At 43.1% G+C, this 24,837-nt stretch overlaps 1 protein-coding gene across 1 annotated transcript; it reads right to left on the bottom strand.

Annotated features, from left to right (window-relative positions):
- Positions 1-628: 628 nt before the first annotated feature.
- FUNDC1 (FUN14 domain containing 1) lies at positions 629-14,126 on the bottom strand. Its single transcript, XM_059680594.1, has 5 exons — positions 13,968-14,126; positions 13,039-13,195; positions 9,459-9,534; positions 4,423-4,551; positions 629-1,995 (listed from the first exon to the last, which is right to left on the bottom strand). Exons 1-5 carry the CDS (start codon positions 13,993-13,995, stop codon positions 1,918-1,920), a joined length of 468 nt encoding a protein of 155 aa, XP_059536577.1. The 5' UTR covers positions 13,996-14,126; the 3' UTR covers positions 629-1,917.
- Between the last annotated feature and the right edge of the window lie 10,711 nt (positions 14,127-24,837).

A 24,837-nucleotide genomic window follows, 5' to 3' on the forward strand; every position in this document is an offset into this window, starting at 1 on the left:
GAGGGGGTGGGGGGAGGGAGAGGGAGAGCGAAACATCGATGTGAGAGCAAAGCATCAATCGGCTGCCTCCTGCACGCCCCCACTGGAGATTGAGCTATAACCCAGGCATATGACCGGGAATCGAACTGGCAAACAACACCCAACCATCTGAGCCATACTGGCCATGGCTTCCCTATGTTATTATATAACTTTCCACATAGAAATATTTGTCTCTATTTGAGGGCAGACATTTTTGTGTTCCTCCCCCCACTTTCCAGTGTATCATACACAGAACAGACACTATAAATATTTCCAAAATGAACACATCGAACCAGCTACTAGAACTCTCCACAACGGTCTGCCCAACGATATCAGATGAAAACGTCATGCAGATATGGTGCCGAGAAGCGTGGCCAAGGTTCTACCTAATGTAGAATACAGTGCGGGGCAAAAGTAGGTTTACAGTTATTTGCATGGAAAATAATACAATAATTTAATAAATAATAATACAAGAATAAACTCTGTTTCACGTACTCACAACGGTAAACCTACTTTTGCCCCACCCTGTATTTTACCTTTTTAATTTCACAGCAATGAAAAGCTTGGTGAGGATTAAACAGAGAAAAGCTTAAAGAAGAAAAAACAAGTATTTATAAGCAAAACCACTTCGGAGTTTTATTTAGCATTGTATCTGAGGCACTAAGGAGAGTAAAGAAAGAACATGAAAACCAATCTCACATTCAATTTTAAGGAGTCTTGCAATAATGAAAGCACAGGGACTGTACCCAATTCAAAAGTATGAAATGCCTTATTTTTACAATACACAAAATATACTCTGGGGACTGGCGATCCAAAGGAGACAGACTAAAATATCTGCAACCTTTCCAACCTGAAGACTCCAACACATGTTGTTCTGAGGTTTTCCCAACTCCAACATAGAACTCTGTGGACAAAACAAACAATACAGGAAGCTTTTCTGGGCAAAGGAGCCTGGGAGGGAGTGTGATGTCGGCCCTGAGAATCAAGTCAAATGGCCTAGTGGGCAACCAACACAATGCTAGCAAGAGTTTGAAAGTTTTAGCAGTTGTATCTCTAGATGAAGGAGACAATTCTCTTTAAGCTGCAACTTCACAGTTATATAGAAAACCACGGTTCTTCAGGCAGTTAATTCGTACTGTACTACTAAGTATTTTAAGGTAATTTTTACCACTTTGTGAAGAGGACAAAATAATAATTGGGACTTTTAGAACCGAGAAAGGAGGTTCACTCGAAGTTAATATAATAAACCAGTGAACCAACTATATGTACTCTCAGAATAATTAGTTCTGCTCAGGCAGCCAGGATAAATAAATTAATAAAAAACATTTAGAAGCCTTGATACAAAAAGTTATTTTACAACTACAGACATCAAAGAAAGAAAGCTTAAAACATGTAATATTTCCTTAGAAGAGCCTTCCTTAAAATCATTTACTATAGTTATTATATTATCAAACTAAGACTTACAGGGAAAACAATCCAAAAAATTGGTATTAAATCGGTTTGATATCTTTAATAATTCTACTATTTCTAAATCCTTCCACAAAAGGGCATTACAGTTCAGTTTATTGCAGACATATCTTTTAAAAAGTCAGCCCTAATGTTGCAGCTATAATACAATTTTATTTTATTGGCACTACTATAAAGCACAATGAAGAACTTCTGATTTAAATAAATGACAGCCAGATTTGGATCAGGAATACTATTGTACACATACCATATAGGTTGTTTTACAGCAGATACTAGTTTGCCAAACTTCAGGTGGCAATATGCTAACTTTTGAACTTGAAATTGTCCGACTAGTTGCTTCTTGTCACCCCGGGGGCGTGTAATGTTGAGAGGCCGCCTTGTCACGACTTCTTTTCTCACAAGTGACTCCGCTGTGGCAGAACACTCACATCCTTAAGACGCCAGGCCTAGCAAAAAGCCTCCCACAAAGCCACTGGATATCACAACGTTCTGTTTGACAAATTCTGTCGCCTGAAACATAAAGTTCAAACAAGAACACTCTTAATTATGCTACAGGATGCGTGAATCTCTGAAACATTAAGCTAAGTGAAATAAGAAACACAAAAAAGGACAAATGTTCTGTGATTCTACTCACATGACTAGTCACACTCATGGAGACAGAAAGTAGAACAGAGGTTAGCTGCCAAGGGCGGGGAGAGGGGTCAATTGTGGGAGTTACTGCTTAATGGTTAGAGTTTCTGTTTAGGATGATGAAAAATTTCTGCAAATGGATTGTGGTAATGGTGGCACAAAAGTGTGAATGTACTTAATGCCACTGAATTGTGCATTTAAAAATAGTTAAAATGATCCACTTTATGTTACATATATTTTACCACCATAAGAAAAAGAAATAAAGATGCAAATTCTAAAAAAATACTATTAAATCCAGAGCTAAATACTGTTTTCAGATGTTTTCCTCAATTTAATAATATTCAGCAAAAATTCTTGTGCACCTATGAGAGCAGGTGCTAACCACCACACAAGACGCCAGGGCTGTCCATTACAAACTGAAGGAGCCCAGAGCTCCCAGCCAGGCCCAGTAAGCTTCTTGGCTACTGAGATAATAGGTTAATTTAACAGATACTGAGTGCCTATTCTGTGTCAAGCACTGTTCTAGGCCCCCAAGCTATAGCCTAGCAATAATCTCACAGGTAAAAAAAAAAACCTACCTATAGAACAGGTGCCCGGCTGGTGTGGCTCAGGGGTTGAACATCGACCTATGAACCAGGAGGTCATGGTTCAATTCCCAGTTGGGGCACAAGCCCCAGTTGCAGGCTCCATCCCCAGTAGGAGGTGTGCAGAGGTAGCCAACAGATATTTCTCTGACACACCAATCAATGTTTCTCTCTCCCTCTACCTTCCTCACTATAATCAAAACATTTTTTAAGAAAGCAAGAAAGAAAAAATCCCAGATGTGGGGACTTGTGGGGAAGCACGGGACTTGGTTGGAATGTCTGTAAGGATTCTCGGAAAGGTCGGGGGCCTCTGAGGTCGAAGCTGGCTGCCCCTGCCTTGACTTTTCCAAACAAGTCCGATCCCCCGGGGTGTTTTGCTGGAATCTCTATGTATAATCTTTAAAGACCTGACCTTGTAGAAGCATGTGCTTTCTCAAGGATACTTACCCTGCTGATTGTAGAGGTTAATTTGAGTTCAAGCTGTTGTGACAATAAAAAGCTAAAGAGGCAGGCAAACAGGGCTGCTTTTGTTCCTAAAGCAAAACAGTCCCTTAACCCTCTCTCACAGAAACGTGTGTCAGAGCAATCTGTTCATCTGCCGCTCGGGGTCTGCTGGTCAGCCCCGGCAGGGACTATTCAAGATTAACGGAGACTTCAGCCCTAACCGGTTTGGCTCAGGGGATAGAGCGTCAGCCTGCGGACTGAAGGGCCCCAGGTTTGATTCCGGTCAAGGGCATGTACCTTAGTTGCAGGCACATCCCCAGTGGGGGGTGTGCAGGAGGCAGCTGATCGATGTTTCTCTCTCATGATGGTTCTCTCTCATTGATGCTTCTAACTCTCTATCCCTTCCCTTCCTCTCTGTAAAAAAATCAATAAAATAGATATTTAAAAATAAATAAATAAATAAATAAATAAATAAATAAATAAATAAATAAATAATAAAAATGAAGGAGACTTCAGACACATGACAACCAAATGGGAAAAATAAAACAATATTTTTGTGGAAAAATTGTGATATGGAAATACTATTTATCATGTTAAATTTGGGGAGAATAATAAGGGTAATTGTAGTCATGCAGAATATCTGTACTCTTAGGAGTTATGTGCTAAAAGTAAGAGTGAAAGTCATGACATCTCAAATAGTTCAGCAAAAATAAATAGTGTAAATCTCACACACATATGCACACACAGAGATACAGCAAATGTTGCAAAACAATTTGGTGAACAGATGAAAGGCATTTGGGTATTCACTGTATTTCTCTTTTAACTTTCAACTGGTTTGAAATTTTTCAAAATAAAAAGTTGGAAGAAGTAAAAGTATAGAACAAAAACAAGAACAAGGGTGTATTCAATTCTAAACAGTATAAGAAAATATATATATAAAAACATTATTAAACTAACATTTCAAACTATTTCACCTCAAGAAAAATATAGGTAATTTTAGTTTTCCCAGACCTTGTCTATACATGTACACATTTGTAAAAGCAGAGGAAAAATTCTCGAAGAACAATGTCATCAGCTTTTACATGTAGCTCAAAGTAGGTGGGAAATGAACAGAGGAAACTATGTTAACTATTTACATGGTGGCTTGATCCCAAATTCTACTTAATACTCCATAAGCAAAAATACCAAATTTTTTTTTTTACAAAAAGATAATCCCTATTCACATTTTCTACTAATGAAGACCTGCTAAAAAAAGGGAGGCAAAAATGTATGGTCTTACCTCGTCAATTATGTTGTTGATTTCAGGTGCTGCCTTATTTGCTCGTTTTTTAATCTGTCTTTTTGCTTTGTTTACACCTTTTTCAACTTTCTTCCAGTCGATCTGCACATAGCCACTGTGACTAGCAATCTACAAAAATGTAATAAAAATGGTTAATTCCTGCCCTGGCCGGTGTGACTCAGTTGGTTGGGCACACTGTCCCATGCGCCAAGAGGTTGCCAGTTTGATTCCCGGTCAGGGCACATGCCAGGATTGCAGTTCAATCCCCAGTAGGGGGCGTGCAGGAGGCAGCTGATGATGTTTCTCTCCCTCTCCTTTTACCTCTCCCTTCCTCTCTCTAAAATCAATAAAAACACATTCTTAAGAAAAAAGGGGGGTAATACTAAACCAACCAGTTTGCTAACGAATCTATTAGTCAGGAATATATGAACATCCAGATTTCAAGAAATGTATGAAGCTTAGAGGTAAAGAAATCACAGTTTATCCGCTAATTTACTCATTTAACAGATATTCAGTAACTACTCTGTGTCAAGCACTGTTCTAAACCTCCAAGTAACAGCCAAGAACAAGGGAGACATAAGTCTCCAATCTCAGAGAGCTTTGGGTCTGTTGGGGGAAACAGACATTAAACATAAATAATTACTTGGATGTGATAAACACTATGTTAAGAAAAGCATAGTGTATGACAGGAAAAGATTCCAAAAATTATAACTGTACTATAATGCTATCATAACTTTTGGAATTTGGTAATTAGCTAAAAAAGACAGATTACCAAAATGCTACAGCTAATAGCACCTTTTAATTAAATAGATGTTTAATTATAAAGGATCAAAAAAACCAATCAGTTATTAGGTCACTAAAGAAATCTAAAGTAGCCTGATAAAGGCTCTTTACTAAATCTGACTCAACTTAAGAATACTTCTGGTAAATGATTTTAAAAGTGGACTGTAAGAGAAATATAATCTATGCAAGTTTCATGCCATAAATCCTTTTAATAAAACTATAGCTAAATGCCTATTAACCATAAGAAAAAACTCTCATACAGTTAGTCCCTCCAAATAATAAAATAAAAATATAAAGAATCACACAATAAGTCTTGTATACCATTATAAATCACTTCTATGAAGCTAAGGCTTTCTTTGTAATCTTTTAATATATCACTTTGACTATGAACCACACATAAAATTCTTCAATAATGAAAATATCTGCTTTTATACAAATAGGTTGGGAATCTTAGGTTCCATTTTCACTCTGAATGACCACATAGAAGATTTTATTTATCTGTATTTCTTTACCTTCCAGTATTCACTTCAAACTCCAGCTTCAGCAAAACAGTGCTGATTACATAAATGGCAAGTGAAAGTTTTCCTGGCAGTAGTTGACACAGCTATTTGCATGGACATGATAATGAACCTTTGGGACTTTTCCGTAAAGAGCAACTATAGCCCTAGTCAGTTTGGCTCCGGGGTTAGAGTGTCAGCCTGCGGACTAGAAGGGTCTCAGGTTCGATTCCTGCTCAAAGGCATGTACCTCGGTTGCAGGCTGGATCCCCAAACCCCCGACCGCCGCCAGGGCTGCGTGTGGGAGGCAACCAATCAATGTGTCTCTCTTGCGTTGATGTTTCTCTCTGTGTCTTTCCTCTCCCTTCCACTCTCTCTAAAAAAAAAAATCAATGGGGAAAAAAATATCCTCGGGTGAGGATTTAAAAAATAAAGAGCAACTATAAACCCTGGTTAAAATACAAGGGCTCCAGAATTAACAAAAGCAAGCGGACTTTGAAGGGGAATTAAAACTTGTAGGAAGGGTAACCTATATAAGGTGAGCTGCTCATTTTTCTGGCTTTATCCTGAGGACACGATGCAATTGCAGGATGGCAAACACTTCAATAGGAAATATGCCATCTCTCCAGCCTGAAGAACTAGAGGACAGAGCCCAGGACAGTAACAGCTCCCAGAAAGGAGAGACCTAGAGAAAGGGAGCCCCAAATTCTATGTAAACTTTACCCAAGTCCTGAGCCACACATGCAAGGGGCAGAAGCAAGCATTCTGCCTAAGCTAAAAGAAATAAACTGGGTTTTGAGCTGCTACCCACCACAAGTGAGATGGAGTTTGCAATTTGAGTCTAATCAAATTAACTGCCGACTAAAATCAAATCAACACGCTCCAGAGGAATAGAATAGAATCCAGAGTCTCCACCACCTAACATTCCCAATGCCCAGGATAAAATCCAAAGAAGTTATGTGATATATCATAAAACAGAAAAACGTTGTAGAAAATCAACCGATGCCAACACTGAGATGACCCAGATATTGAAATTATCAGGACTTTAAAGTGGCTATTATAACTATGCTCAAAGATGTAAAGGAAACTATGCTTGTAATCAATGAAAAGAACTCTCACCAGTCCGGCTGGTGTGGCTCAATGGTTGAGGATCAACCTATGAACCAGGAGGTCAAGGTTCAATTCCCAGTCAAGGCACATGCCTGGGTTGCGGGCTCGATCCCCAGTTGGGGGCGTGCAGGAGGCAGCCAATCAATGATTCTCTCTCATCATTGATGTTTCTATCTCTCTCCCCTTCTCCCTCTGTGAAATCAATAAAAATTAAAAAAAAAAAACTTTAAAAATAAAGAACTCTCACCGGAGACAGAAAATATAAAAAGAACCAAATGAAAGTCCCAGAATTGGAAAATACAATATCTGAAATAAATTTACTGAATAAACTTAATGGCAGAAGGTAGGTGACAGGAAAGAGTCAATGAACTTGAAGCTACATCACTAGAAATCATAAAACCTAAAAAACAGATCGAAAAAAATAAATGAACACAGCTTCAGGATATTATCAAAAAGCCCAACATGTATATAATCAGAGTCATGTTCAGGAGAAAAATGGGAGGGGAATAAATATTTGAAGAAACAATGGCCCAAACCTTCCCAAACATCATTAAATACATAAATTTACATATTCAAGAAGCTCAGTGAACTCCAGGTAATGATCTAACACAATTATGAAATAACAATACTCAGATGATGTGGGGGGATGGGGGTGGGGGGGAGAATGCAAATGTGGGAGACTGAGGTGGAGGGGCACACAGAGAAGTTCAATAAATGCTAGCTAAATTCTCATATTCCATAATGGGAAGCCAATAGGTAACACCTCAAACTCAAAGACCAAAAACTGTCCAATTAACTTGTTTAGGAAGAAAGGAAAAACACCTTTAAGAGTCAGCTAACAGTTCAAAGTAGTTGCCTCAAGGGGAGGGAAATGGGAGGATAGTGAGGAAGGCAGTGTACTACTCTAGTCTGTAACATGCCTTGTACACGTATTTGACCTTTTGCATTATGGGCATATAAAAGCCTGAACAAATAAATTGAAAAGTTTTACATACCACTGTCTATTTTCATATGGCAGTGTGGTAATACCTACCACAAAACACTTATTACTCAGTTACTAGAAAAGCTTTAAGCTCTAAGTAAACTAATACGTATATGTAAATATAAGTAAAGTTAACAGAAATATGGAAGTGGGCCTAAAGAATAAGAGGCAATTGGCCTAAAAGCCATTTGCTACTCTTATTTCCTCTTTGTTCCTTCTACTGAGTTTTCAATGTAACTCATATCTGTGGGAAAAATTGGTTTGATGCAGGTAAGTCCCATGTTCTTCTGCTTAGTGACTTCCAAGTATATGTGGACTAGGCCCGGAGAAGCAGAAGGTGGACATGAGTGGTGCACACTGAGTGGACTGAAATGGACTTCGGAAAAACGGACATGCAGAGTGAACTGCAATGTATAATCCCCTCTATCTATGAACATTTCAGGAAGCTCTGCCTCAGTTCAGTAAACAGAAATGACTTTCCACTAAACACAAATGACAACTGAGTTATGAAATAGCTATAGAATTAGATACCTTAATTCTTGATTTATATAAACCAAAGTCAAATTCAGCTTAAATAAGATTCTCTTCTATACAAATGCTGGCATATTATCCAAAGGACTAAATTTAGATATTAACCATGTTTCTTTTCACCTCTTACCACAAGTAAGAAGCAATTACTCATAACAATGCCACTAACAGAAAGAAAAAACATTTTTGTAAAGCTGTTTGGTAAACAACACAAAATCTGTACTTAGCACATCCAGACTCAATCCCTTTATACTTCAGGCAACAACACTGGTTATTACACGATCAATGGCTTAGGTGCTGAACTAAGATTTTGGTTGCTGTGCCCATCAATCTTTTTAAAATCTGGTACTACTGACAGTCCCCTGTATCTTTAAGATTGTTGCTAACATTCATTCCCAGAGATTTTCACTTTTAGGATTTACTATATCTGATCTTCAGGGAATGATATTTTTGAGAAAAAAAAAAAGCCTAACAGACATGGATCCCAGATAACATGCTGATAAACACCCTGTAATGGCAAAACATTTTTTTTAAAACCTTAGAGGAACATGAATAAAACTATAATTTCAAACCAACCGGCCTCAGAAATAGGATTATGGATGATTTTTTAAACCCAATTTTCCACTTTCTATATTATTATGGTTCCCTAGTTTTAAAAAACATATTAGAAATTGCTAACAGTTATTTCCTCTGGGACAGAAAACTGATGGCTAGGAAACGGGAAGGAGAGACCTTTGGAATATTATGTACCATGTATGAATTTTAAATATATGTCTAAAATGGTCAGGATGAGTAGGTTTATATTATTGGTAAAATGTTTATTTTGCTGGGGAGATGCTTCAAGGAAAATGTGGGTGAGTAATTAAAAAAAAAAGGAGACACCATGAATTTTAATAGTTGTCTTTTTAATAATTGGGATCACATTGTGTTTAAAAAACTTAGAAGTATTACATAGTTGTCATTCATGACAGATGCCAGCTTTCAAAACTCATTTTAGTTTTCCCATAAACTGATGTCTGAAAGAAAAATTCCGTCTTCTATTAAAATGGACAGGAGTGAAACAGCTAAACTGGACTTTCTCATTTTCCGAGGGCTACATACGTAAGCAGAGGCAAGTAAATAAAGCTCTGACATACCTGAAGGAGAAGAAAGCCACCACCTACTGCTGTTGCTGCAAGTTTTCCAACTTTCTGAAACAAAAATCCTGCACACCTTTAATGAAATAACAAAAAACGAGATCAATGATGCGTTAAACTCTCTCCCTCTTCGACTTTTCATTGCTTTCCTAATAAAACCTTAATGTCTTCCCATTTCTTTTGATCATGTCCCTTACCTACTCAGAAACCCTCAATGTTATCTAAGCTAGTCAAAAGTGCACAATCTAAATTGTCTGAGATGTGCTTCAGGAATGGAGAGAAGAGGAAGGGAATTTACAGGAAAAAATAATTGGCACCTGAAACAATGTTGAGCATTCAGGGGTTCATTATACTCTTCCTTCTACATTTGTGAAGTTGGAATTCTCCATAATGAAAGTGATTTGTTTTGTTTTGCTTTCTTAATACAGTCAAGATGTTCTACACACTTGGCTGACCCTTACTGTACCCAAAACTTCTGCTCCAACCCAATTAGATTCTAAACAGGTCCTCGGCACTGCTCAAGCGATTAATCTCCCTGTTTCTAAGGGTTTCCATTTAGCTCTGCCCATCTACAACTTTTCTACCCTTTCAGGTCCAGTTGGAGTTCCATTTCATGACCCCACCTCAGCCCACATTTCTCACAGCTTCCTTACCTATATCTATCTATCTCCAAAACATTATTTGACTCGTCTTCTTTCCACTCTCAAAGACATAATTACCTTGTTTCCAGATCACATTAAGTAATCTTCCAGGCCCTCTAACTAATCTTCACTCCTCCCATCTATCCTAGCTACCACCCATCCTGACATTAGTTTTAATTTCTTATCATTAAAAAAAGCAACCTATATAGCCCAACTGGTGTTGCTCAGTGACTGAGCGTCAACCCATGAACCAGGAGATTATGGTTTGATTCATGGTTGGGGCATGAGCCTGGGTTGTGGGCTCGACGATCCCCAGTGGGAGGCATGCAGGGGGTAGCCAATCAATGATTCTTTCTCATCACTGGTGTTTCTTTCTCCCTCTCCCTTCCTCTCTGAAATCAATCCTGTATAATAAAACCTTAATATACAAATTGACCGAACAGCAGAACAACCGGTCGCTATAACATGCACTGACCACTAGGGGGCAGACACTCAACGCAGGAGCTGCCCCCTGGTGGTCAGTGTGCTCCCACAAGGGGAAAGCTGCTCTCCCAGAAGCTGAACTCACAGCTGGCGAGTGTGGTGGCGAGCATGGTGGCAATAAGGAGCGAGGTCTGTGAGAGGGCACAGGCCGGGCTGAGGGACACCTAACACGCCCCCCCCCCCAACCCCAGTGCACGAAATTTCATGCTCCAAGCCTCTAGTAAAATTATATTTAAAAAAAGAAAACAAAAACCTATAGCTACTCGCAGCCTCCCACTCATGTCCTGAACTGTCTGAATTGTTAACTAGTTAATACCTCTTAACAATTCTTCCTTAATGTATGCCACAATAGTACATCTGTTTTATACCCTAAGAAAATTGCAAAAACTTACTCTGAATCTAAAGTCATTGCAGCAAAAACCGGTGTAGTATTAGTGCTATTACACAGCTCCATGGCCATACCCGGCTACTATCCAAACATATGTATTATTATGAAGGGGGGAGACACACACACCACCACCACCACCACCACCACCACCACCACCACCACCACCACCACCACCACCACCACCACCCCCTCTCCCCGCCTCCCACTGCCCCCAGTAGGGAAGTCAGCAACAAAGGCTCAGAAGGGGAAGAGGAGGCGGCAAGCAGCAGCCAGGTGTCAACAATATCCCAGGAAGAGTGCTCCACAGCATGTCTGTCCTTTGCCTAACGCAGCGGTTCTCAACCTTGGCTGCACATTAGAATCACCTGGGAATCTTTTTACAATCCTGATTTCTGGGCCTCATCCTCCGGAAATTCTGTTTCTTTGTGATGGGGTGAGGCCATAACATGAGTCACAAAGAAACAGAATTTCCGGAGGATGCGGCCCAGAAATCAGGATTTTAAAAAGATTCCCAGGAGATTCTAATGTGCAGCCAAGGCTGAGAACCACTGGCCTAACGGCATGAACCACTACAATGAACCTACTAACTTCCCCTGCTCTATCTCCAGGCTTTCCAAGCAAACTTCTGCCAATAATGGGGCTTCTCACGAGTTTGACCTATAAGGAGTCTATACACAATGATTTAATTCTATTGCTCAATTACTGTTTCGTTTTCCTTAAGATGGGGCTTTTAGGCCCTGACTCATTAACCAGTCAACAATGGCAGTACATTGTGAGCGTATTTTTAAGCAGAGGACCAAACCCTGAATTATGAGGACCAAGATACAAGCAGCCTGTGGAGAACCATCTGGATCACCAGGGCCCAGACACGGCATCTCTTCTAATCACAGGCTTTTTTCATAAGCAGCATTAATAAGTACATGTCATGAATAAAAGCTGCACCTCAGCATGACAGAACCTTCACCATGAGCAGCGTCTCCCATAACGTGACATTTACAAGGTGCATGTAAATACAAATTTAAAAAATCAATTTTACTTTTGTCAAATTTAACGATGTAAATATTTAAATTAATGTAAGATAGATTTACTTAGCATCTAAGAGAAATGCTTATTCACAAGTTAAGCACCCACACTAACGTCAAAAATTCTCTGTGGTCTTGTACATTTTCAAAATAAAGGGCCAAACTTCTTTCTGACCCTTGTTATTTGGATAATCTTTTAATCTAACAATAACAGGATTAGGTCTATAGTAGCAATTATGTAATCATGCGGTCTTAAATGTTCGCTAGTTAGGTTAATGCTTATTAACTGCTTCAGGTACTCCACAATATTTTTGGAGTAAGCAGTCAGTCCTTTAATTCCAATGAAGACTCCATGTTCCACAACTGTTCTTCAAAACATTATAATCCAAACTAGCCCACAAAAATCAACAGCATCATCTGGATCATTATTAACAATTTGTACCGAGAATTTCACACTGCTCTGTACAGGGCTGATAATCCTGGACACCAGATCTACTACGGGAGTTCTCATGGGTTTTTCCAGTTGTTAGCACTGAACGAGTAAAACTTATTTATGCACAATAAATTCTGATCTGTTTCTCCCTCTACTATTACTGAAGCAGATGCACTATATTTGCTAAATATGAGAAGGGGGGAAATATGTAAAGAATCAAAGGAAGGTGAGGAGGGAACAGCGTAAATCACCAAACCCAACACTAATGACTGCACTAATCATATCACAGAGAAAAGCCTCAATGCGAAGCCACTAGCAGTGGTTCTCAACCTTCTGGCCCTTTAAATACAGTTCCTCGTGTTGTGACCCAACCATAAAATTATTTTCGTTGCTACTTCATCACTGTCATGTTGCTACTGTGATGAATCGTCATGTAAATATCTGATATGCAGGATGGTCTTAGGCGACCCCGGTGAAAGGGTCGTTCGACCGCCAAAGGGGTCGTGACACACAGGTTGAGAACCGCTGCAGAATGGGCAGGCTAACTGTTGCTCGTACAGAAGGGCAGCAGCTGGGCTCCCGCAATGAAATGTAATGAAAAAGATGTTCTCACCAGCCAGTCACTCCACCCATTACAATCTGGGTGGCTACTGAGTATTTTTCTACCATAGGTCCAGAACTGTGGCCAAAAACACGATTCCACCAGTGGTGTCTCCTTGCATACTCGGTTAAATCCAACACTTCGTAAGAGTCATCATCACTTTCATAGTCTTCAAAATACAAAAATGGGAAAAATACATTTAATGTCAACCCAAAATCAGGAATGCCCTACACAGTTACTTCTGGAGCACAGTTAAAGGGTACCCAGGTGGAAACATTAAGAGTCTGATCCATCCAGTCCCTGAGACTGGGCCTCAAGAGTGAAGGGCCTAGCATCCATCTCCTTTCCAAAGGCCCAGAGCCGGGGGCCCAAGCCAGGACCAGGTCAGAGTCACACAGCAGTGAGGGGTCACTCACCCCACCTTTTCCCCCTCCCCGCCCCGAAATTTCAGTAGGACCAGGTCAGAGTTATATACACGGCAGTGAGGGATGCCCCCACCCCCAGTCTCAATAGGGTCGGGTCGGAGTTACACAGCGGTAAGGAGTCACCCCCTCAAATCGGATCCGTGTCACAGCATAAGGGGTCACCCCCAAATCTCGGTAGGGTCAGGGCCAGAGCAGGGTCCCTATTCATCACTGGGAGGAAGAAGGGGACCTGCTCTGACGGAGCCGGTTAGAGGCCCGGCAGGAAGAAACAACTTCAGGGTCCGGGCTGGAAAACACGTTGGACGGTGGGCTGTGTGGGGGGCGGGGGGCGCTCTTCGCCTGCGTTCTGCCGAGAGGGGGGAGGGCAAGTCTAGTTCTGACGGGTGTGCAGAGCTGCTGCTTCCAAAAACCAGAGCCCCCGGAGCCCTGGGACGGGGGAGGGAAAAGGCGCCCCGGGAGCAAGGTCGACAGTGGTGAGCCGCGTCTCAGTTACTCCTTCGGGCCCGAGCCGCTCACCTTGGGGAGGGGGGTTCCGGGTCGCCATGATACCGCCGGCGGCCAGTACTGAAGGTGGGCCCCGCCCGCCCTCCTCTCTCCACTACTTTAGGAGACTCTCTAGGCCCAGGTGGAAGTCTATGATCTCTTTTTCCCTCCTCCTCCTCCTCCTCTTCCTCCTCCTCCTCCTCGTCCCAGCACGTTATCCAAGCCCCGCCCCCTTCTCACGCTGCATGGCCTTCTGCGCAAGCGCGAGGCTGAGGGAGCGGTGGAGGTAGACTAGCAGCCCCGCTAGGACTTGTGGGAGTTGTAGTCCGTTGCCCTTGCAACCCTGGCTTCCCACTTCAACCCCCCTACATAGAATTTCCATGCCTAATTGTTATTTTGTTTAAAAGAACCTCAGGGCTGGAGGGGAGGAGTTCAGCACATGGTGGTGTAAAGCGAAAATCAGCTTGGTATTTTGAACACTGTACGGGAATTTAAGCCCTTGAGAAAAAAGGTTTTTATAAAGAGCTAAGAGAAACCCTGTTTCAAACATTCTGTTCTAAGGAGGCAAGGGCTCACGAACGGGTGGAAAATTTTTCTAGCGCTCTACTGCTGGGAATTGGAACCTTTGCATCCGCTCCCTCTCCACAGGTTTCCTGCCAGTAACCCAAGGGAGGTAGAGAAATGCCTAGGAACTGACCTGACACCAGTGAGTCCAGAGGACATAAATTTTTAGCATTTTATTATTTGCATCTGACAGAGGAACGAGGTCCAGTTCACCTAGAAGCCCCACAGGATTCTGCAGAATGAAAAACCGTGTTTATCACCAAGCAGCTAACTCAGGTTAACATAAAGTAGCCCTCAAACTTGTTTTGAATTTGCATTGCACCTGCATTCACTGTACAATTAAAACAGCCCTCTCGGTGTTCATCTTAATGGAAAAACAAATTATTGTATAAGCTGCATTACTTAAGATATTGCCTTACATAACCACACTTGGCTTTTCAAATCCTGGTGCTTTATATACAAGGGTTGATGCTCTGAAGTCCCTTAGCCTGTGGCCTCTGAAATGCAATTTGAAGACTGGCTGGAGAGGCTAGTGTTCAAACACAGTTATTTTGTGTAAGATTCGCTTTTCAGAAACAAAACAAAACAACTTTAAGAGACATAACTTCAGCTGTCCTCAGTGAAATATTTTTTCAAAAGTTACAGATTTGAGTTCATACACTTTTTCCTCCCCATTGCCCACACACTCCCAACAAACAGATAAATCGTAAACGATGAGCCACTGAAAGAAGAGAAAGGAGAAAAACAAGACAAATGAAAACTCCAAATTGAAAGAGCAAAATGTAGGGTTGACTGGGCCAATGACCTCCAAAGGAAATCATGGAGAAAACGGAAACAAAATACTGCCCTTAAGATGCCAAAGAATAGACCTTTGTATCCAAAACATATCCTGTTGACCCAGAGAAGAATGTACCTGCCAAAAGAGTATCCTCCCGGTTAATTGGGCTCCAATTCAAAACAAGAATCTAGCAGCCATTGTTTACAGAAGTCACTCATTATCGCTGCATTTCAGGGAAGAGCTGCACCAAGCTGCCTGCCTGTTAGACTTATGTTCCTACCTCTGAGCCATTAGGAAGGTAGCTGCTAAAGACCTGAATCAACCCCAGCCAATCAGGGCTGTGCAGTTATATCTTCATTTGCTTATTTACCTACCAATCAGAACAGTGCTATTTGGACCAATCAAACAGTGATGATTTGGAGTCCTGATTTGCATAGAAATGGGCCAATGGGAGGCACTCCTCTATATAAGCCAGCCTTACCACTGTCAGGTTCCAATCAACTGTATCTCTTCAACTGGAGCTGCAATACCAATCTCAGCTGTAACATCAAGCCTCCCGGCCAGGGCTACCTCCCCAGGGCTGGTTCCCAGCTGTGCTGTCCCACACCCGTGTGGCTCCACAGCCATGCTATTGTACAGACAAGCTATTTCACCCCGGAACTGTGTCCACTGAATAAAGTCTCTCCTCTCTCCGCACCCCACAGAGGGGACTCCCTGTTGGTTTCCAGTAGGCAACAATGGCCTTTGCCTGCCAATCCAAAAATACATCAAAAGGCAACCATTTCTCTAAAGACCTCGAGAGCTGGGAAGGAACTTGCCATGACCTTAAGGAAGTCAGTTGCATATGTTTTTCTAAAGGTGAGTTTTTTCTGTTGACGTAAGAAAACGTCCAAACCTTATAGAGAACTTTTATGAGTTTATCTGAACCAAACCGACAACAATTGCTGGGAAGCAACATCTCAACAGACTGAGAAAATGCTCCAGAGAATGGTAGTTTTGCGTCTTGTTTTCTACATTAGAATCAGAGGAGAAGGCGTACGGGTGTTATTTGAAATCCATTGCACCAAGAGGTCACTGGTTCAATCCAGGTCAGGGCACATGCCCTAGCTTTGGGCAGGAGGCAACAGATAGATGCTTTTCTCTCTCTCTCTCTCTCTCTCTCTCTCTCTCTCTTCTCTTCTCTTCTCTTCTCTTCTCTTCTCTTTCTCTCTCTCCGTTCCTTTTTCTAAAATCAATAAAAACATAATTTTTTAAAGGGGACTCAATTTGTAAGACAAGTCAGTTATTTTTAATTCCTCAAAGAACTGGGTTGCAATCTAAATGATATAAAGGGGCTGATCCAACTACATTCTTTTCAATTTTCTTTACATCAGAGAGAAGATTTCCAACTAAGATAGAAAATGAAAAGATTCCTATCTTAAAAGAGAAGGCCTTAAAGAAAGTTCTTATCAAACTTGAATTTCAGCTTCTAATATGGCCAACTTCTGACATTTTCAGATATCTTTTCAGGTTTCAGCTGGGACAAACAGTAAATATTCCTAGCAGTATTGAACAACTTGTTTTTCCTTTTTAAAAATGATCTAAAATAGCTTTTATTGAGGAAATATTGATATTATAAGGAAGCTATTTCTTTTAAAAACAGCATTAAGATAGCCCGGCTAGCTTGGCTCAGTGGTTGAGCATCAACCAATGAACCAGGTCCAGTTCGATCCCAGTCAGGGCACCTGCCTTGGTTGCTGGCTCAATCCCTAGTGTGGGTCATGCAGGAGGCAGCTGATCAATGATTCTCTCTCATCATTGATGTTTCTATCTCTCTCTCCCTCTCCCTACCTCTCTGAAATCAATACAAATACGTGTAAGATTAAAAAAGACAGCTTTAAGATAAAATAACAGTAACCTTTCTGGTAGTGATGACCCCCCCCCCCAATTCCTACTTCATGCACATGAAATGCCAGGATGCCATGAACTCACCACCATCTGTGGCCAGTAGTTTTATGTGTTGGCTGCTCCACTGTCCTCTGTCAACCCACAAGAGGCAAAGCAAGGCTGACAGTGGAGGCTCCCTCAGAAGGAAGCAGCACTAAAAGCACCCGGAGTCAAGGTGAGTGGGGAACCATCCCAATAAACACATTTTGGATTTTAAAAAAAGATAAAATAACAGAATTACAATCTCTCTATATAAAAGGCTAATATGCAAAGTGTCCCCTCGGGAGTTCCACCCAGAGACCCGGAGTTCGATCGCTCGCTATGATGTGCACTGACCAACAGGGGGCGGCGTGGAACAAAGGAAGGCCCGGCCAGCAGCTGGAAGGCCCTGATTACCAGTCAGGCCTAGGGACTCTATACATGCACAAATTTCATGCTCCAGGCCTCTAGTTATCCTATATAATAAAAGGCTAATATGCAAATAGACTGAACAACAGAACAAAGGGAACAACCGAACAACCAGTTGCTATGATGTGCACTGACCACCAGGGGGCGTGTGCAGAACATGGCGGGCATCAGCCGTGACAGTATGGTGGAGCAGGTGAGCGGAGGTGCCAGACCAAGGTGGGGCACCGGTTGCTGTCATCAGGGTGAGCCTCTGGTGGTTATTGAAAATTCTTTACTCCTACACGCTGTGGTCCCACCTGGCACTTGCACCTGCTGCTGTCACCAGAGCCACCGCTCCCACCCACTGCCAGCGCCCAGCACTGGCCCCAATCACTCGGCACCATCAGCAGGTGCGAGCGGTGGCTGCTGGCCCCAATCGCCCCTCAGGGCTTCTCCACCTCCCCCTGCTCCTGAGGGGTGATCGGGGCAGCAGCTGCTGCTCACACCTGCTGACAGCACCAGCCCCAATCACTGTGTGCCTTCAGCGGGTGTGAGCAGGGCTGATGCTGTCAGTGCATGGGAGCGGCGGCTGCCAGCAGACAGGGGACCAGGGGCCACGGCGGGAGGGGCCAGGCGTGGGCATGAGGATGGGCCAAGACCTGCCCCTGTGCCTACTGCAGCCTCGCAGCCCACAGTTCCTTTCAAGGTGCACAAATTCGTGCACTGGGCCCCTAGTATAATAATAATATAACAACATTATAATAATCTTCCAATATAGATATTAACAACTGTTTCTCTTTGTTTTGTAATAATTTAAAGAATTTTTAAGAATAAAATTTAAACAATGATTATAATAAAAATGACATCATGAGTGCCTAGTAAGTTCTAGAGACCCTGTAGGAAACGCTTTCTACTCAATATTTTTGACAACTTTGTAAGGCAGGCATTAATCTCACTGTTCTACAATTGAGGAGACCAAGGCTGATTTGTCCAAGGTTTGTGAGCAACAAATCCTGCCCAAATCCCCGTGCTACTTCCATGAACCACGCTGCCTCCTTAGGAAGGCAGCAGGGAATGCAGGGACACTGGAGAGTTCTAGAACTAGACACTTAAAACAAAAGAATAAAATTTAAGGGTAACCCACTTTGGGCCCTCTTCCTGCTGTCTTCTTGTAGCAGGAAGTCTGTCTATCCCCCAATAACCTTTATTTCCACCAATGTCACCAACAAAAATGAATAAAATTTAATAAACTTTCCTCACTAATAAATGTCAGAGGTGGTACAGCTTTACCTGTTTATAACCGCTGTTTCAGGAGCAATCTTGAGAACATTCACACCATTTTCTCTCCATGAAGAAAAGACTCCATCCTCTAACCAACTATATTAAACGGCTAATTTGCAGTCTTTTTTACTTTTTTACCCTGTGATCTTTACTCCATGAAAATCTTACGCTTAACACAAATGTCATCTTTACATAGGATGGTAATTGTACAAAGAATTAAAACTTTTTTGTAGAATTTGATTAGAGTAATGTAACCGTGCAGAAACTGTATTTCTTGAATATGACCATACCTGCTTTCTTTCCTTTTGATTCAAACTGGCCTCATCCGGCACCTGACTCACCTGCCTCCTTCTCTCTTGCATGACCACTCCTTCAATCATTAAGCCCTTGAAACAATGAGGTTCTAATCAGCATCAAATAATTTTAGGAACAAAGTGTTGGGTCTCTTGCCCATAAAGACAGAGATTTGATCAAACTAGAAATAACATCTAGACCTCGGTTGTATTTCAGCTTCAGGCCCAGAAAATCGGTGAAACCAGAGGAAGGGAGGCCATCACTGACATCAGGACCAGGTACACTGATAAAACTACTCTAGTGCCGACCAACCAGGAGAGACCAGGACCCTAACTCCCTTAGTCATCATGACTGATGATTTTGCTCCTATATAACCCATCCTCTTGAAGTTATGGGGAGCCAGGTCTTTGAGTATAAGCTTACCTGTCTCCTGGGGTAGGCCGTTTTCCAAAAATAAAACCTTACTTTCTTTGCTGCAACTCCTGTTTGTGTCTTAGTGGGCTTTGATATGTGCAGGCAAATGAACCCCTTTGGTGTCTAATGTGGGGTGGCCTTTTGCCTGTGGATTTGTGAACCCCTGGCCCAGGCCTGGCCACCAGGTCCCCACCTGGCAGCTGCCCAGACCTGTTGTCTTTTTTCTTTTTTTTAATCCTCACCCAAGGATATTTTTCCACTGATTTTTAGAGAGAGTGGAAGAGAGAGGGAAAGACAGAGAAACATCGATTGGTTGCCCCAGCCAGGGCCGGGAAGGAGCCTGCCCTTGACTGGAATCGAACCCAGGACCCTTTGGTCCGCAGTCCAATGCTCTGTCCACTGAACCAAATCAGCTAGGGCCAGACTTATTGTCTTGAAGGTGGAGGCTAGATAGCAGTCCATGACCAGCTGCCCCTGACCTACGGTGCTTTTGTTTGCAGCATAGGGAAGGAGGACTTCAAAAGATCTAGAATTGGAATTTGCTCTGGCTTTGAAAATTGAAGATGTCTTATGGGAAGGTTTCATGGGTGACAACCCCAGGAAAACCACCCTCCCCTAAGGCTCTGGGAAACCCCAATGGGAGCTGGGAGGGAAATGGTACGTGAGAAATCTTAGAGTTTGATCTAGTCTTCTTCTCCTGGACTCAGAGAAACTTGATGGGAACCAAGAGGGAGAAAGCTTGTTTGCCAGTCTGGTGGAGGCTATAGTTTGTCACCTGTTGAGTCTGTGTCTCATCTTCTGGGAAGGGGGCCAACTCTGACTGTGTTGCAGCAAACCCCAAATTAGTGGGCGGCAGAAGCGGGTCCTGGCCTAACTTGAGGCAGTTGTTCACCTCATATCAACCAGACTGAGCAGACCTCATGTTCATCACCCATACCTCCCCCAACCCAGGGAACAGTACTGAGGGTTCCAGACATAGCAGGAAGTTGGGGTCACCCAACCACTCCTACTATCTTGTCTGTTGTGTCTGGCTTGTTGCTGGCTGAACTTTAGAAAGATTCAAGGGTTGCTGAATTGTCAGATCTTGTAACTACATGTTCCCTGTCTTTTTGTGTGTGTGGATTGTTTAATCCTAGGATTTATTTAAAATTGCTCAAGCTAAAAATGTCATTATTTTGATTGATAAAGACCTTAGTAACATGGGCAATTCTATCTCTGTACCCCAGTATTGCTCTCTGGGCTATATCCTACAGAACTGGAGTATTTTTAGCTATGAACCTATGAAAGAAAAAAAAAGGAGGCAAAATAAAACAGACATTAACGTGGTTAGGACAAAGGTTTTAGTATAGCACTACCAAAGGCTGTATGGGGCCAGTTTCACCTCCTGTTGGCCTGTTAAGATTAAAGGGCCTCAAACAAGTCTGCTCTGTTTACACCAGTGTAGAGAACGTTAAAAGACTGTGAGAAAGAGATCATAATGAGAAAAACCTGACCAGCAATTGCTAGGGGCATTAGTCAGGCTCGTTAAATCAAGTTAAAGATTAAATAACTTGGCCAGGGTCTCTTAGCTTGACCTCTCACTGGGGACCCAAAGTCTTTTTACTCAAGAGTGGGAAAATGGTCAGGGTATAAAAAAGAAAATTTTCCAGGACTTCTTGAAATGGAAATTCCTGAACTGTGGTACAAAATCCCATACTGAAGCCCTGACTCAGATTACAATTAGATGAAAGAATATGAAAATGTAAGGATTGATAAGATTAGGAAAATTGGAATGTTTAAACAGGCTCTGTGTTCAAGTTGTGTCAAATTCAATTGATTGCATCTCTGTTACCTGACTGTATTAAAAACAACTGTCCTTGTTTTACAAATGAAGTCTTTTCAGGGCCAGAAATGTGGCTCCAGAAACAATTCAAAGCTCACCAATTCTTTTTACCTTCCCAAACCTCTTCTATTCATCTCAAAAGCTTATAAATAATTGATTTTATGAAACTAAAGTCCTTCTAGAAGGAGCTTGCATTTCTTTCCTCTTATTTTTTATTTTATTTTACTGATTTGAGAGAGAGAGAGAAGAAGGGAGAGAGAAAAAGAGAGAGTTTGAGAGAGAGAAAGAGAGATTTGTTGTTCCACTTATTTATGCATCCATTGGTTGATCCTTGTGTGTGCCCTGACCGGGATTGAACTTGAAACCTCCGCATATAGTGAGGACATTCTAACCAACTGAGCTACCCAGCCAGATCAGGAGCTTTCATTTCTTTCCCTGTACCTTTGAGATGTCTTCTCCAAGAACTCCTATCTGAGTCATCTTTTAAAATGCAAGTTTTGCCCCGCTGGCATGGCTCAGTGGTTGAGTGTCGACCTATGAACCAGGAGGCCATGATTAGATTCCAGTAAAGGGCACATGCCCAGGTTGTGGGCTCAATCCCCAGTAGGGGGTGTGCAAGGAAGTATCCAGTCAATGACCCTCTCTCTCATCATTGATGTTTCTATGTCTCTCTCCCTCTCCCTTCCTCTCTGAAATCAATAAAAAAATATATTAAAAATAAAAAAATTTAAAAATGCAAGTTCCAGGGAGATAATTCTTATTAAAAGAAAAAAAATTAGCCATCTCAGCAGATCAATTTAATTTATTCCAGCTGTTCTTTTCTAAATCAGTGAGTTTTGCTTTATGGTATTTGTCTCATAGATAAAATATCTGTGTGTGTGTGTGAATCTGTATGATCATGTGAGCTGTGGTATTTTCTACCTCTGGATGGCATTGTTTTTTTTAAAGTTATTAAATTGGCTTAAACAAATAAGTGCTTATATGAGAATTTTTAAAACTATAACAAAAATAACCAAAATGCTTTTTAGAATCATGAAATATGAGAAAATACTTGATATTAAAGCTGGTTTGAGTTTGGTTTGGTTAAATAGGCATATCTTTAGAATCATCATTCTAATATATAAAAACCCAGGGTCCATAACATCCAAAACAACCGAAGACTCGACCGATTAGAAGTCAGTCCTACAGTCAGTGCTGGGTTGCCATGGCGATCCAGCACTGACTGCCAAGGGGACTGTGGATCAGGCCTGAAGAGAGGCCTAAAGAGAGAAAGGCAGGGTCTGATCCATAGCCTCCATCGCAGCTGATCAGCACTTGTCTCTCTCTTTCTCTCCGGGTCTGGCCAGCAGCCATACCTCTCTTTCTCTTGGCCTCTGCTGGGGCTGCTGATCAGCCCCGCCTCTCTGATCAGGCCCGGAGATAGGCCCGGAGATGCTGACTGGCATAGAAACTGACCAATCAGAAAGCAAATCTGGGTGAAGTGCCAGGAGCCAATGGCTGCCTAGGAGGCGGAGCTTTTGACGCTGACTGGCATAGAAACTGACCAATCAGAAAGCAAATCTGGGTGAAGTGCCAGGAGCCAATGGCTGCCTAGGAGGCGGAGCTTTTGACGCTGACTGGCATAGAAACTGACCAATCAGAACCAAATTGGCTGGCAGGGGAGGGCAGTTGGGGGCAAGAGCAGACCTAAGGGGAGGGCAGTTGGGGGCGACCAGGCAGGCAGAGGCAGTTGGGGCAATCAGGCCAGCAGGGGAGAGCAGTTAGGGGCAAGATCAGGCAGGCAGGCAGAGGGGTTAGGGGCAATCAGGCAGGCAGGCAGGTGAGTGGTTAGGAGCCAGTGGTCCCAGATTGTGAGAGGGATGTCCCAGAATGAAGAGGGTGCAAGCCAGGCTAAGGGAATCCCCCCCCCCATATGGATTTTGTGCACTGGGCCACTAGTTTTCTAATAAAAAGATTTGGCTAAAGCCCTCTGAACTAGTGTTTGGACTTCAAATCAGGGGAATCTGTTGGATTGTCAGCAAAAATGAAGCTCTTAGCCTTTTATCTACTGTAGAGGTCTTCTCAACTGAGTCTTCAAAACTCAGAGACTAGCCCAGCCAGCATGGCTCAGTGGTTGAGAGTCGACCAGGAACCAGGAGGTCATGGTTCGACTCCCAGTCAGGGCACATGCCCGGGTTGCAGGCTCCATCCCCAATAGGGGATGTGCAGGAGGCAGCCAATCCATGATTCTCTCTCATCATTGATGTTTCTGTCTCTCTCTCCCTTCCTCTCTGAAATCAATAAAAATATATTTTTTAAAGGCTCAGAGACTACAGTTTGCTCTGATTATTACTTATAGTCAGGCATCCTGGCCTACTTCTCCCATTGCTGTGGTCCCTGCTTATAAATTGAGCACCTAGAATACCTCCTCTAAGGCTCAGGGACCATAGCAGAAGAGGTGTGTGAGATTGTAAGAGCCAGATAAGAGGAGCATGATGGATAGACAATCCAGTGCCTCTCAGAGGACTTGGATGATGTAGCCACCATGGCTTGCCTTGCTCCCAGCAGCTACCATATATCCTATACTAATAAAAGAGAAAAATGGTAATTGGCGTACAACCGATACCTTTTTCATTGGCTAATCAGCGAGATATGCAAATTAACTGTCAGCCAAGATGGCGGCTGGCAGCCAGGCAGCTGAGAATAGGAGGCTTGGTTGCCCCAGCGATGGAGAAAGTCAAGGATCCCCGCAGCTGCCGGGCTCTGAGCTCCTGAAGCAACAACTCCAAAAGATACAATGTTTCAATTATAGAAGCTAAAAGATGGCGGTTAATTTGCATACTCAGGCTCCAAGCAGAGCGAAGCCAAACAGCCCTGAAGCAGCAGGGCAGAGAGGCCTCAGGGCCTGGGATCAGCGGAGTCGAGAGGCCTCCCGGCCCTGAGATCAGCGGATCCGAGAGGCCTCCCAGCCCCAGTGATCAGCGGATCCGAGAGGCCTCCCGGCCCCAGTGATCAGCGGAGCCGAGAGGCCTCCCAGCCCCGGTGATCAGTGGAGCTGAGAGGCCTCCCGGCCCCGGTGATCAGCGGAGTCGGAGGCCTCCCGGCCCCGGTGATCAGCGGAGTCAGAGGCCTCCCGGCCCCGGTGATCAGCGGAGCCGAGAGGCCTCCCGGCCCCGGTGATCAGCGGAGTCGGAGGCCTCCCGGCCCCGGTGATCAGCGGAGTCAGAGGCCTCCCGGCCCCGGTGATCAGCGGAGTCGGAGGCCCCGCGATCAGCGGAGCCGAGAGGCCTCCCGGCCCCAGTGATCAGCGGAGTCGGAGGCCTCCCGGCCCCGGTGATCAGCGGAGCCGAGAGGCCTCCCGGCCCCGGTGATCAGCGGAGCCGAGAGGCCTCCCGGCCCCGGTGATCAGCGGAGCCGAGAGGCCTCCCGCCCCGGTGATCAGCGGAGTCGGAGGCCCC

This window comes from Myotis daubentonii, chromosome X, assembly GCF_963259705.1.
Source record: "Myotis daubentonii chromosome X, mMyoDau2.1, whole genome shotgun sequence".
Classification (NCBI taxonomy): domain Eukaryota; kingdom Metazoa; phylum Chordata; class Mammalia; order Chiroptera; family Vespertilionidae; genus Myotis; species Myotis daubentonii.

Bases quoted from the DNA above. Each gene is read 5' to 3' on its own strand.
- FUNDC1 (XM_059680594.1), bottom strand. From the start codon at position 13,995: ATGGCGACCCGGAACCCCCCTCCCCAAG. The intron at 13,196-13,967 runs GTGAGCGGCTCG...TGTATTTTGAAG, and splicing joins CCGGAACCCCCCTCCCCAAG to ACTATGAAAGTGATGATGAC. The intron at 1,996-4,422 runs GTAAGACCATAC...TTTATGTTTCAG, and splicing joins TCAACAACATAATTGACGAG to GCGACAGAATTTGTCAAACA.